At 34.6% G+C, this 15,333-nt stretch overlaps 1 protein-coding gene across 1 annotated transcript in view; it reads right to left on the bottom strand.

The window, feature by feature from the left end:
- The window catches only part of PCDH17 (protocadherin 17), an 89,516-nt gene that overhangs the window by 44,843 nt on the left and 29,340 nt on the right, over positions 1-15,333 (bottom strand). Inside the window, exons 3-4 of the mRNA XM_037378250.1 lie at positions 14,960-15,018; positions 14,643-14,815 (exon numbers count right to left, since the gene is read on the bottom strand). Coding sequence (XP_037234147.1) covers positions 14,643-14,815; positions 14,960-15,018 — 232 coding nt within the window. The remainder of the gene's footprint in view (positions 1-14,642; positions 14,816-14,959; positions 15,019-15,333) is intronic.

Here is a 15,333-nt window from a genome sequence, read left to right as displayed (position 1 = left end):
TAAGACCATGCCTTTCCTTTTCTGTGAGTCATTTCAGTAAAGCATTTCAGCACAAAGGGCTTTTTAGAAGCCAAGGTACAGGTTGAACTCGGATTCTAATTTTAAACATCCAACACTGTTCTTTATTGCTCCTGGCACCAGTAAGTTGGCCATAAGAGTTCAAAAGAAAAGCCAAATAGATGAATATTTAAGCAAAGCATCAAAAAATATGAATCTTACACAGGCACACAGTTTTGTGAGGAAGAAATAGTTCCCAGCCTCGGATGCATGGAAGAGGGAACAATGGCTGTGCAAACAAAACTTTTATTTCTCACATGGAAGAGAGATTCACCACCTCCACATCATGACTCTGATGAAATGGGAAAGAGTAGCAGAATAAATTAATGATGATGCCTCCAGAATAAATTAATGATGATGCCTCCAGAATTAACTTGGGCTGGAACCATTAACACCTATAACATGAATAAGAAACACAGAAGCCAGAATGTTGGAATAGATGATGGCCAGCGTATAAAAAGCTGGTTCCTGCTAAAACACTGAATTCATCTTTCATAACTTTAGATATCTACAATAATTGAACTACATCTGAGTTAGTAATCTTTTACTGACACTAGAGAGGAATGAGCATTTGAGGATGTGATTCATCTAAAATAGGTCAAATGAATCATGCTCCAGAAGTACCTATTGCTCTCTTCATTAATTCTAAAGTGTTCATCAACTAATTAAATATAAAGAATCAAGGTAACTAGGTCAGAGGTAGGTAAGATGGTAGGGACAAGATTTCTGAGAACTTGTGCCTGTTCTTTCCTTCAAAAGGATTGAAAATGTAGAGGTTTGGGATGCTAAGCTGTCATGAATGAGTGGTTTAGGTTGCTTAAAAAATTGCCATTAAAGGTATTAGCAATTTTTTTAATATATAAATTTGCAAAGTGTGACTTAACAAAGTTCAACGGCAAGGTTCACTCTACTACTTACTACATGGATGGAACATACAAAGGAAAAATGAGTTAAAATCAAGCTCGAATGGTTTACCCAGAGATGGAAAACTTTTTCCTTAACTAACAAAACCTTCAGGTCCAGACTTTCCAGTTTCCTTGTACTTAGAGAGGACTAAATATCTAGGAGAAAATCTAAGCCTTAGTTTTGAAACAATTTTGAAAAGGTCAAATTCTCTTTAAATGAAGATGCCATAAACTTGTACTTCATGGATTTCATTAAGATTGTGAAGAGTATTTTTAGATGTCTTGAATTTAACAAATTTTTTACTTCTGTTTATTTTTTCAGAGTACCCTGTTCACACATCTGGCCATTAAACTGAACAAAACCACTAAGTCCATAAGTAAAAATATCATAATCTATATTTTGAGAAAGCATTTCATTTTTATTCAGGTACAAAAGCTTATGCTAAAAAAATGATGATAATTTACATTGGATTAAAAAAAAATAAAAATGTTTTGTTCAAAGCCGGCAAAGTGGTACAACTCTTCTGACTCTGATGAACATCCACTGCAAAACTGCAATACCTGTGAGATATGGCATGTATCCCAGTACAGGATTATTTAATTGCAGCTAGTTTCTAGAAAAAAATACAAAATTTGATCACTTCTAAATTCAACAAAAGTAAATACCTCTAGAGTAGGGCAGTTTCTTCTTAAGAAATCTGAGTGTGTTTTAATAACTTGCTTTTTTTCCACCTCTGTGTTACCTGTTGTCTTCCCACACATTAAACTTCTAAGCTGGTTTTTATTTTTTCTTCTTCCTGTAACTCTTTCTGTCTTTCTATACTTATGCATATCAGAAAAAAGATCAAATTTACAATAAGGAAAGTAGCTATGTGGTACTTATCTTTCAAATGTACTTGTAAAAAGTTTAAATATGTCTTCTTTTTAATAAACTATTAGCCAGCTATCGTTGTCATGTATACCTGTGAAAAGCTCCAGAAATGTAATAAATCTACAATGATCTGTAACTCTATTGACACCTGAACCTGTGTGCTTAAAGAAATTTTGAGGTTTTAAATAGCAAAGACTATTTTCAAATTTTAAATAGTAGCTTATTTTGACTTACTTAAAGAGGTTACACATCTCCTGAGATAACCATAAAACAACAGTGAATTAGTGACAGGGTAAGATTTCTTAAAATCAAGTGGAAGGTAGGTGCCTAATTTTCACTGGTCATCCAACCTGTCTCTACAAGACTATTTTCCTGTGTCAAAATTCTAGCAAGATAAATAATTCTGCCAGTCTCCATATACTAAGAAAAAATGTGAATGTACACAAAATAAAATACATAAAATTTAAAAAAGGGAATAAAATGAAACATTAATAGTAAAAAGTTAATAAAAAGGCTCTGAATGTAACACAAATATGGATATTATCAATAGTTCTATATAAAGAAAAGGAATTCATAGGAAAAATTCACAACTCTTAAAACTACATATCTCAATAATTAGGCTTCAAATTCTTGTGCGATTTTATTTTCATACTAAATATCATGAAGCCAGGATATTTTGAAATAAGATTTAGTTCAGAAGTCCAAACCATTTAAATTCTGTTCTTATCTTGAAATAACAATACAATGATAGCTGAGGCAGTTTTTATCATACGCTTCAAAGTTTTTGATACTTCTGTTCAAAATTTACATTTTTATTATTGTTTTTTTATTGTTTGAAAATTGTAATAAATGTTAAATATACATGTCCTGAGTCAATATAATAACGCTTGCTTTGGGGCCATTACGTGCTGTAATATATTTTACCATACATTATTATGTGAATTTTCCAGTGTAATTCCATCCAAATAGACATTTTGAGAATGTCCTTATTTGTTTATTATAAGCCTAAATGACAAAGAAAAAATATTTTATGCTGTTATATGATATTGCTAGTGATTTAAGGATATGCAGTATCAACTTTACATGACCTTTTTTAGTTAAATTTTTATGGTCCAATTCAGTAGCATGATCTGGATACTCTACAGTACTCTTGAGAAGCAAAAAGCAGCCACAGCACACTGGCAGGTTAAGCTGGCTTTAAAGCTTTCCTCACAGTAGTGGCTGTAGTATTCAATGTAATTTTCTTTCTCCATCCTTCTATGTTTCACGCACTTCCCTTCAAAAACACCTGTCTTTCCTATGCACACAGGTATTCTTACCTGGGTAACACCCAGCCATTTTTGGATCATAAAACTTGGAAATGAAAGAGAAGAGAACATGATGTATCTCATATTCAACTTTCTGTGTTTTATAATATGGACACAAATCTTACAAATATTTTAATCTGGTTTAATTTGCATTTTTTGAAATTATTTGCCTATGGACAAATACTAAGTTTAAAAAAGAATTTAGACTGAGAATTTGAAAGAAATTGATTTCATAGGTTATTTTGCTGTTTTTTCATAGAGAAAAATATTAGTCCTTTTTAGAAGTAGCCACCCAAAAATGACACATTGTTAGGGCCATATAATTTGATTTCCTACATTTCTGCTGTAGTGAAAGATTTCTATAAAATAGATATGAAGCTGGTACTTTCTGAAATTATAATGAAGGTGCAGTATGAATTTTATATACCTCAGGAGGAAAAAAAAAACGGGGGGGGGGGGGGGAAGTAATTTCTTTTTTAAATTAGAAGTTATTTTGGGTGAACATATAGACCTACATCATCTTTATGTGAACTTTGCTTACAACAACAAAATACCATAGGGATAAGGGAGAGAATCTTCACTTCAAATCAAGCTAGTAAAATAGAAAAAAAAGTATCACATGCTAAAACTAATCACACACATGAAGTGTAGGACTGTTCATATTCAGCAGTGCATGAAAATCCAATATACGCTTCCCTAGGCCACGCAGATTACAGATGTGCTGCAAAAGTCTCTTTACAGGGTCAGAAGAGACACAATTCCACTTCTGTGTTCACGTTGTTCTTAGTCTGTATGTTTGACTCAGAATTTAGAAGGTTGTTTGAGCTGTATAACTGCCTAGAGATCTTGCTAATATGTAACCTAAATTGCACTTTTTATGCAGTAACTGCATACATTTGTTCAAGCAAAAATTGGGTCAAATAGTAAAATTTTGTATGAAGAATTTAATTCAAAACTCTGACAAGCAGTTAAGCTGATAGATAACCTCTAAAAATCCAAGGTGCACATCTCTATAATATTTAAGCAGACAGTGCAATTATATCATTCTATATATAATGCTCTTATATATGTATAAGTACATTATATGTGCAGTACTGTATATTAACTATATATTAAAAACTTCATTTTTTAAAATATTCTTTTTCAAGTGTATACTATATTATAGATTCAAGGCTTTTGCCTCAGAATTATTATATTTTCAAGCTTTTTATTATGCTTAACAAGCTTTGTAATGAAAATACTGGTTTATCTTAAATTTGTAAATTGTTCTCAGCAGTTTTACAATTTTCCGTATTGTTAAGTGTTGTAGTCGAAGTCCAACTCAGTCAGCCTCACACGGGGCACCAATTGTTGCAGCACAATCAAACTAGTAGACTGCAACAAGGCTTTACCGTTGGTCAGATTCTACTGTCTGTGCTGTATCTCCTCTGTCATGACCTCTGGAGAAAGCAGATTGCCTTGTTGCAGTCTACTAGTTTGATTGTGCTGCAACGGTTAAGATACAGATTTATATAGATTCCAAAATCAAATTTTCAGGGACACCAGTTAATGGTGTCTTATTTCTGTATTTATGCATATGCATGTGTACATGTATATACACCCCAAATAAATGTATAGTACCACTAATACTGAAAGAAATAATAAAAGATGAAGGATTTTTTACATGTAGTCACATGAACATCTCCACTGAATTATATGAGACAGTTTATGTACAAAAAGCTGGAAGAATATGGTCCTAAAATTAAAAAAATACATTTATTTGTCTTAAATAAAGGGTTTTTTTCTGTGCCACAGTATGACTTGGTTATACTGGGCATATGCTCCTCTCCATTTCATGCTGCAGAGGAGAGCAGATGGGATTAAATATAGCTTGGCATGCAGCACAGGGCAGCCACGGAGCAGTATTTTCTAGTACCACACAGGCACTACCAGCTCCATATACATTAGAGCTGAAACTCCAAAAAGGGCATGTCACCTTCAGGAAAGGGTAGTAGTCAGGGAACATCTGTTACACATGCAGTGTTCCCTGTAGAAAGAACTGAAACACAATGAAATATGCATCAAACGTTCCCTATACACTGAGGTACATTAAGTCCCCTTCAAACCATATAAAGCCCACTTGGGGAAAGGAGGTTATTTGAGTGCAGCAGCTGGAATAGGGGAAAACAGCAGCAGGGAATGGAAACCAGCTGTTCTGCCATTCTGGAACTCTAGGATGGGCAGTAGATGCACAGAGGCTGATACACGGCATGTGTGCATCACTGATGTACAGAGACTAGACAAAGTTTCACTAAGCAGTGATTAGTTAATCATGGTGCAGCTCTGTCTCTGAGCAGAGTCCATCTTAAATGCTAAGTATTATTATATTATATCAGAGATTCTTCTTGTGAATCACTACGTAATCCATGTTCCCTGCAAGTCTCTAAGCTTATATGGTGAGTTCTTCCTGTAAAAAATGTTCACAGAGAAAAGGCTGCAGAACAGGTCAGTGCAAATTTTCCCTTTCGGTACATTTTACTCAGGACTAGACAGTATATCACACCCTCACATTTAATTATGGCATCATAAAAAGCTGATCTAGAGTGGATTCTCTGGCCCTGGGTAAGTTAAAATAAATCTAGGTTATCGCTGACAAATGTATATTTAACCTGTTTTAAAAACTGCCAGGAAGGGGTATTTTTTAACTTACATGGGTAGCCTGCTTCAGTGCCTAGCAATATTGACAGAAAAGTTCTCCCTGGTATGTAACCTAAATAGCTCTCCCAGTAAATTAAACAGAAAGAAAAGAAAAAGCAATCACCATGCTATTTAGAACAACTTTACATACACAAAGTCTTCTGTTATGTTTCACTCCAGACTTTGTTCATTTAAACAAAGACAAATTCTAAGCAAAAACACTTCTTTCAAACTTTGCTTACAGGCCATGTTTTGCAAACTTCTATTTTCTGCTATTATTCTACCTCTTTGTTGATTCTGAATTCGTCCAGATCTTCCTTAAAAATATGCCTACAAACTGAGTACAGTTGCTGTGTAACTGATTAAGAGTGTGCTGTAACTCTGGCCCAAATTAGATTATAGCACTTTTCTCCCTCTGGAAACCAGGGCATAGGAGAAAAGTAGCATGTACATAGAAAAAGGGTCAGGAAAAGGACAGGCTGGATTATTCTGTATACAGAAATGAGGAGATACTCTTTGTTCCAGAAGCACAAAATACAATTAGTATTATTCCAACTGAAGCACAGCTGAATGGAATAATTAACTCCTGTCTCTTATTTAGGACACTTCTGTTTTGTCTTCCCCAGCTGAACTTAAAACTATTGATAACTACAGTCAGAGTATGGGTTTCCAACTAATATGCATCAGATTTACAGTAACTTCATCTGCATGTGGCTGGAATATGCAATGAGGTTGTGTTAAAACCTGACTACTATCGCTGTTTATCATATCTGTATTTTCTGCTGACTCAAGAAGAGGAGATACACCCATACAATGATGGTTTAAGATGAGAGAAGAAAAGATGTATTTATTTTAATTGTCTCCTTTATATAACTGGATAAGCGTGCGCACACATACACTCATATATATATATATTTAAAATATAATTCTGTGCAAGCTTAATTAAAAGAAAAATGTAAATGCACCATGCAAGGACATTTTCAGAATAGACTCCCTAGTCCCGTTACAATAGGTTACAATCATTTCCATGGTATTAGGTATCCATGCAATACATGAGCATATACCCTAAAATTTTCATTAACAAAAGTAAGCACAGCAAAGAACATCCATTTACCATCCAGGGAAATGCGTAAAGCCTGAAACAATGAAAACTATCTATTTTCTGATTTCCTTCTTTCAAAAGTTGTTGATCTTTCTATGCCCCCACTTTTCTTTCAATTTATAAGAAGAATCTGAAAAGAAGAAATGTTAGCTGAAGATAATGATTTTGACATAGAAGGGCCTCATCTTACTGAGAACTGCAAATCCCTCTCTTGCTCTTCTAGTGGGAATAAAGCAAAAAGATAACTTATGGATTCTAAGCCTTCCAAGAACAAACTGCAGTACAATGACTGTGCTAAGCCCCGGGAAAGGAGGTGTCAAAACAGAGAGTACAGAAAGGAAGTAATGAGATTTGCAGTAGTGACAGGGGAGGGATATTCTGCTTTGTTGCCCATAAAGTAAAGCATGAAGAAAGGAGCACCAACAGCTACAGCACCCAAATATTAGAATTTGCACTCACATATCAGATGGGGGATTTACAGTAACAGAATTGTGATCTTGAAGTGCATGTTACGTATTAATTTGCAAGTAAGCTCATTAAAGAAAATTCTTCTGATATTTATCAGTACTTTTACTGAACAGTCTCAAACTTTTAAGGTGTTAGTAATGATATATCTAAATTGATTTGATGGTGAAGTTTCCAATTAAAACAAAATACAGGGCAAAAATATAATTCCAAACCACTGAATTAATTTGTAATTATAAAATAAGTAGAAATAAAGGGGGTGGGGGGTAGGGAATGAAATTACCTGAAAACTGTAGCACAACACACCCAAAGATGCATAGGTGAAGCTGTGCTGAATGGTTATAATCACTTTTTTGTATCACAGTGTTTTCTGTGTGTATAGATGCAGAAAGTTCTTTCTGCATGTTTTGGAAGTCCGTTATAGAAATTTTCCCCCTAATTTGTGACTAAATACATTAATTAAATGTGGGATATGCTATTCACAAAACTTCACCGATAACAGATACATAATGATGATAATCTGCCAGACATTGAAACATGCACCTTATTAAAAACCTGGTTTGGCAGAACTCGGCTTTAGCTGAGAAGCAGGATAATAGGCAATAACAGGCAGCAATAATAGGCTAAGATACTCTGATGCAAAGTGTATTCACTGTCACTTCAGCTGCCAGAATGTTTGCACTGCTTTTCTATTTTGTATCAATGAAGGCAGATAAGTAAGTAGTCAAGGCATTAAGCTAATCCATCCCTTCTCCATTAGGATGCCACTTCATTTCCTTTTCTGACTTCTTTTAGGAGAAACACCTGCTTCCTAAAACTTCTCCTTCCTCACCTGGATAGTCTTGATTGAAATCCAAAGCTGCTCATACACTTATAAGAAGAGCACATGACAGAGGGAAGCTGTGTCTGAGAACACTACCATCTCTAACAAGGATGCACCAAACAAACTGGACTCTTCTTTGAAGCACACCTGATCATCGTGCAACCTGACATCACACAGTGTCACTCATCTAGATTTGGTACTGAAATAACTGAAATGTTAAAAGTGAATGTAAATTGACTGGTAGATTAGTGGAGGGTCTAAAAATAAAACTTAAAACCAGGAAGATATTCAACACAACTGCAACAGAGGAGAAAAAAAATCTTTAATACTCTGTAAATAAAATAAATAAATTTTAATTGTAAATAAACTATAAGAGTATATAAAAGTTGTTAGATATGAGAGTTTTGCCTTTAGTTTGCCCAAATCCATCACATAATTTGCTTGATACATAATACAGCAACAGATCTGTCACAGATTACTGGGTATTAACATGAGAAAGGTCCTGAAAATAATCTGTACTCCAAAGGCAACTGACCTGTATCCCTCCCTCTAGTTCATTAACAGGTTTAAAGGGAGATTATTCTGATCTCTCAAAAAGAGGCATTACAGAACATTTGCATAGCCTAGCTCAGCCTAGGTAAGGAAGTCTTGAAAAAGTGTTACCTAGATCATCTTTAAATGAGTGTTTGAGATCAAGGCACTTAGAACTTTTGAATCTTTTATGAGCACTCCTCTGACTAAAAGTGAAATACATTAATGTAAAAGGTTAATACCAATAGAAGTTTCAATATTTCCATTCAACAAGGACTTTATAAGGAGGATGAGACCAACAATAATGCTGCTAATTCCCTTAACTTTATAAGTACTGTTTCAATGAACAACGTACACACAACAGAAAAGTGGGAAGAAAGTACTGGCAGTGGCTTAAATGTAATAATAAATTTGTTAAACACTGGAGTGGACAACAATTCACTTTAGAACAAAACAAAAAACAACAACAAAAAAAATAAGGACAAAAAATGGCCTTATTCTTCATTAAAGTCTGTAATGGTACATAAAGTTTTAGTCTTGAATTAAAAATCTCATTATTAGAATGGTGCCAAAATCAAGTATCTCCAGGGTGTTGATTACAAATTTGGTCAATCAGAAGCAGTTACAGAATAGATAAGTTAGTCTTTGACCTATGCTGTTCTTCATTTAGGATCAGACATGTGCTTGCTTGCATAAAGCACAGAAGCCCCCAAAAAAAGAAGAGAGAAAAAGACATGAAAAAAACCCAACTAAAAGGTGTGGGGGGGGTGTGTGTGGATAATCCCATTTTGTGTGGGCTTCGTCTAACACTTTCCATAATTTACAGTTCTAGAAACACACTGCCACTAGGTCATTACTAGGAAAAGGAAAGAGATTTTCAATACAGTTAAGTTTCTCTTATAGCTTGCCTGTATAACAATTAATCAGATGAAAGTGAAGAATGGGTATCGTGGGCAAGTCCTGACATACAACAGGCAATTTAGCACCTAACCTGGCCATGTTAGGGGTAAGCAAGTTGGAAGCATCTCAGATGGCATCAGAACAAGCAGTGCAGTCTGACAGCTATTCACATTCTGTGCACAGAGAGAATGTGATAGGAGATGCTCTGTCCAGAGGGAAAAACCTATGAGAGGAAGCAATCTTGAACAAAACATTTCCCAGGTTGTGCCAGCTCTGGGGGGACTCTCAGCCTCCAACAGTTTCTCAGTGGGGGCCATCACCAGCTCTGAGAACTTTGGAGATAAACATTTCTCCACAATTTTCTTTTTTCCATTATCTCATTAAGCTGATGTACTCATAAAAGAACCCATCATCCCCAATGGCATGGAAAGCATTGGTGATGATGTCAGACAGCAGAAATTTGCTTGATGAACTTTCTGCACTTATCAGTCTAGACTGATTCTCACTCAGTTAAACAAAATGGATTTTAATTATCTCACAGACTCAAGCAAGATTACGGCAGGAAAATCAATGGACAGTTCAGAAAAAATCTTGGTAAAAAATTCTGATAATTTCTGCCCTGTTGCAGATGGATAATGCAGGATACTCAATTTCAGGGACCATTCTTGTTTAGAAATCGAGAATCTAAATGTACAAGTTACTACAGACTCATTCTGTGGATGTGCTCAGTAGATAAACTCAAGAGTTAACAGTATTCATAGATAGTCTAAAACACTGAAATATTTTTTATTCCTAAAACTGTTGCATGTGGGACTCCATCAGTTGTAATGCAAATACGTTTTCCTTGTGACGATGAAGCAAGAAGTATTATATTTTTAAGTTATATTTAATTATATTTTTTTCCTGAAAACCATCACAGTCCTTTTATACCAGACATCTGTACCATAGACTAAACCAGTGCTGTTCTACAGAGAAGCCTGGTGAGCAATACAGATCCTTGAGGAGTCTCTGACACCAACACTGAAGCGTTTCCTTCCACCCTTCCTCCAAGGAGGTGCCTCTGGTCTTCATTTATTCTCAAGATCCGTGCTACTGTTAAGCGGGCAACAGCATGTGCAAAAATGTCCCCCCTATGGGATGTAGGTGCGAATGCCAAGCAAGCGTGTTGAAAGAAAGATGCAATGCACAATTATTTTTTTTTTTTTGCAAAGCAAAAACTCAACAAAAAAAGCTACCAAATTTGGAGATACTTAATCCCCTGGATATTTTTTACAATGACATGAAAACGTAGATTTGTGTTAAAGCAAGAAAGTGCAGACAGCAAAAACCAAAAGAAAAAGGAAGGAAGAATTCCTGAGAAATTCTAAGACAATGATTTATAAGGAATTTTTGTTTTAATATATTGTTTTACTGATTATAGGTAAACATACCCGGAATTCACTACAAAAAGTATAAAATTTACATCTTGCTGTTCTACTGTTTCCTTGTAGATATAATTTATTGTTTGTGATACGATTTTCAGCTTTGGATGTCTTTTAAAGAATTATAGATTATTGCTGTTATGCTTAAACCATACCAAACAACATGGCCATTAGTATTTAAATATAAAATGTGAATAATATATGCTACTTCAGGTGACATAAATGGGTAACCTTACAGATGTATTCAAAACTATTAATTCTTGTGAGACTTCTAAGTAGGGTGATCTCAAAAGGTCCAAACTAGTGATAGGGTTTGAAGTCTCAGCTACAAAAGTGAAAAAAAAGAGAGGTAAACAAAACAAATCTATCTTAAACTGTTCTATTGAAAGAGTAGCAGGCATATGGAACAAGCTGCTTAGCCAGACAGATTCAGATAGCATAAGTAAGCTTAAGAGACAGCTAGATATTCTAATGCACAAAGTGGCTTGGAATTCACAGCAACAGGATATAGGCTGAGATAACTAAAATGGGACATGCTTATTTTAACATAAGATTAACTGTCCTGATAACTTTTATAGGGTGGTATTTTGGGTGGGTTTCCCCTTTCTTTCCATTAAGGCCAAGTAATGAGCTTTCATAAGCATTTCATAATGATACCTAATTTACGTTATCTTTCCCATTTGATTGTTTTCAATCACCACCAAACAAAACTTATTTGGAGATATTTTCCTTGAAATCAAACATAGTAAACTTACTAAGGCTTTACCATCCACTGTTTGCACTATTTCAATGCAAATCATAAAGTAAGTTCGATTGCCTCCCATCCCATGCTGAAATTAGAAGATGTCTTGTCTACAACAATTATTTTTTTCATAGAATTTCCTACTTCTCTATTACTGATAGAAGCGCAATTGCTGTAGTGCTACTGACACAATTTTTGTCTCAATATGACCATTTAATTTTCAAGCTGTCTTGGCTACAGTTGTTCAAAACTGTAGTTAAACTACTGGTACTGCTAGCATTCTTATTACTGCCACGGATAGAATCAGATTTGTGACAAAGATGTTTGAAATTACATACAAAGGATGTCAAACTCCAACTTAATTCATTTTTCAATTAGGAATCTCAAGTCAAGATACTGAATTCACAGTTAAGCCTGATCATTTTTTTTAAATGTCAGACGATCTAGTAATTAGCACTGTTTTAATAGCAGAAGTTAAACTATTTTAAAAATCTTTAATCAACAATAATCAAGTCTGAAACTTTGCTACAAAACAGCGAATTCCCATCCCTCTACACAACCCAGAATGATGAGAGAACCACAGCTTCTGATACTGCTTCAGGTGCTGCCAGAGACAATTGTTTCTAGCAAGCTGTCAATCTCTTCTTTTCCAGGAAAACAATTTTTCTCTAAAGAAAATGCAATCCTTTTTCTATACTAATCACATATATCGTATTTCTCATCCTACTTCAACTTGTCTTATGACTAGAGAAAGCAATTTTGTTTATCTTCTTTCAAAAGAGAAAAGTTACTTGAGGCTAAAAACCCTAATCATACTAAGCTCAATGACAACCGATCATTGATTTCATCAGGAACACCACATTGCACCACATTTGTTACTGCAATGATCTGTAGCCCCATAAGGTGCTTGCTGCAGGTTCAGTTTTCATAATAAACCAATGATTTTATTACAGCACGCTTGCGACAAAGGAGTTCGTACAAGTAAACAAATGGATATCATTACCATTTGTAATTATATTGGGGGGGGGGGGGGGAGAAAAAAGTATTTTATCTCTCTGTCCTCAATCTTTTCTATTAATTTCAGTAAGAAAATTCACATAAACACCCACTGCTGCAGTCACTGGCTGACAGTATTTAACATTCACAGTTTCAGTGTATTTTTAATAAGGGTGTGAGGAATTCCTATGAGCCACTGGAATAAATTGTTTCTAGATTAATAGGATCCCTCATCTAGAAATAATGATACATGCAAACTTCCATATAACTCTTTGCATTATAATGAAAATATAATGACCAGAGTTGGGCTTGATGCTGTTGGACAAACTGCAATATTATAAACTCTGGCAATACGGTCCATTTCTAAAACAAAAACACTTTTTTTAATTTGAGTAGTAAATCATTTTCCTAATGAAACTTCCAAAATTTTAGAACTCTTTCATGGCTATACTTGCCATAGAGATCCAGAGGTTTTGTCTTTTTGTTATACAAAACTAAGAAAATCAGACACACTCAAACAGGTTCTTAAAAAGAAAAAAAAAAAAGTCCAGTACCGCATCTTTATACAGATCAATGTCCAATTACAAGCACAGAGTTGCTATGGCAAAAGGTCAGGGAAAAAGAATCTTTCCAGCATTTATTACTTGGAAAATAAGTTCATATGTGAGGTCAACCTCCAAATATATACAGAATAAATTATATTGCAGCATTCTAAATATTCTACGCAGCAAAAATTATACTGCAATCTCAACATAATCAGGAAATAAGAGTTGAATATATATTTCCTGGTGTCTGTACTACAGATCAGAGTAGGCTGAGGCAAAAAACCTAGGTCCAATTAATCAACAATTAATAAAAATCTCATAATATATTTCTGCTTAATTATAAATATAGCTTCTTATTAAGGCTGACTTATTTAATAGTCTTTATCTGTCTTTAACACTGCATCATCTTCCCCATAACAAACTAAAATAATAGCAAGCATACAAAACATTTAAAAATAATTCAGTGGTGTACTGTATTCTTTACAGACCAAAAGCAAAACACAAACACACACTGCACTGGAAAACTTAGTCTGTCTGATGCTTTAAAAAAAAAAAAAAAGAAATGTCTCTTTTGAAATTAAAGATCTCATAATTAGATAAAACACATCTGGAAAAAAATGAATTGGACACAGACTTTGAGGAAATAAACATGCTTGCTTGTCAGAATGAATGCTTGCAGAGAGCACTGTCATTGTCCTGATATAAGTCATTTTAGCTGTTACACAGACACCAATCTTTGGTACCTTTACAGGATGTAAATGAAATTATACTGAAAAATCAGATTGTATTATTATTTGACACTTGTCAGACTACTATTAATTGTGAAATCAACATTACAAAAAAGAAAAATACATCCATGAAATGAAAACATCTTCTGATCCATTTTTACTCTTGTCTGATATCTCAAGCTTCGCTTCTTTTCCTGACTATGGGAGGAATGTAAATGACTGGCACTCCTTTATCTGTTGCAGTCATGTCTAGTTTTAATTTCCAAATCATGCTTTGGCAGAAGGACTATATATAATATATCACAGGCAATGCCAGTGGAGATAAAGTATATTCTGATCATTTTAGAAAAGTACTAATTTTTTTTTTTTTTAATCTACTTTGGATACTTGTGGTTTCATTTCATGTTCATTCTGAAAGATACTGAGTGTTCTTTGCTCTGGGCTAGCTACAAGATTTACTGTTTTCTCCGATAGTATTATCAGTGGGCCTGACAAACTGCAACCGTAATACTAATAGGTTTATAATGATGGCTTAAACTTTACGCTTTTGTAAACATTGGAGGCTTCACTCACCTTGTTCAAGTGGCTGGCTTTTAGTTGAAGTAGTTTTCATCTTGAGTGCCTCCCTAACAGACATGTCACAGCAGGAGCCTTTGTTAGTGTCTTGGTCACTGTCAGCCTGATCACTGTCCCCATGCCCGCTGTCCCTCAAGCTGGCTCTTTCTGGATCCTTGAACGTGGAGCTACTGAAATACATATTTTTAAAAAGAGAGAGAGAGAGAGAGAGAGAGTTGTATTTACTTGTTCTAAGTTGAATTGTACTCTCTGGCAAAGCAATTTTGACAAGAATGCAAATGGGGAAGCCGAGAAAGTTATTTAATAGGCCTTACCTTTGAACAAACTGCTGCCTGCTGCCCATGTAATTGGGCTCTGCGGGAAAATTGTCTGTCTGTGAAAGAGAAGGAAAAAAATACGTATAGTTGTACACTGGACAAATCTCCTGCAGAGCAACAAGATTTCCTAGAGGAGAAATGATTAATAATTCAAAAATTCCCTTAATCTTCAGATTTGTACATTTTAATTAAATTGGAAAATGCTGGCATGTAATTATGTGCTCAGAACAATTAAATGATTCCGGTCCACAAATTACCTGCTAAAGTAAACAATGAGGCTCCAGTAAGTGGCATTCTCTGTTAGTAACCTGACAGATGACACTGTTTATGTTTTTTCATTAGTTAGATATTAAGACTGATGGTTATTGAAA

This window comes from Falco rusticolus, chromosome 2 (assembly GCF_015220075.1).
Source record: "Falco rusticolus isolate bFalRus1 chromosome 2, bFalRus1.pri, whole genome shotgun sequence".
NCBI classification, from domain to species: Eukaryota; Metazoa; Chordata; class Aves; order Falconiformes; family Falconidae; genus Falco; species Falco rusticolus.
Note: the sequence above shows the minus strand (reverse complement) of the source record. Positions and strands in the feature narration are given on the sequence as shown.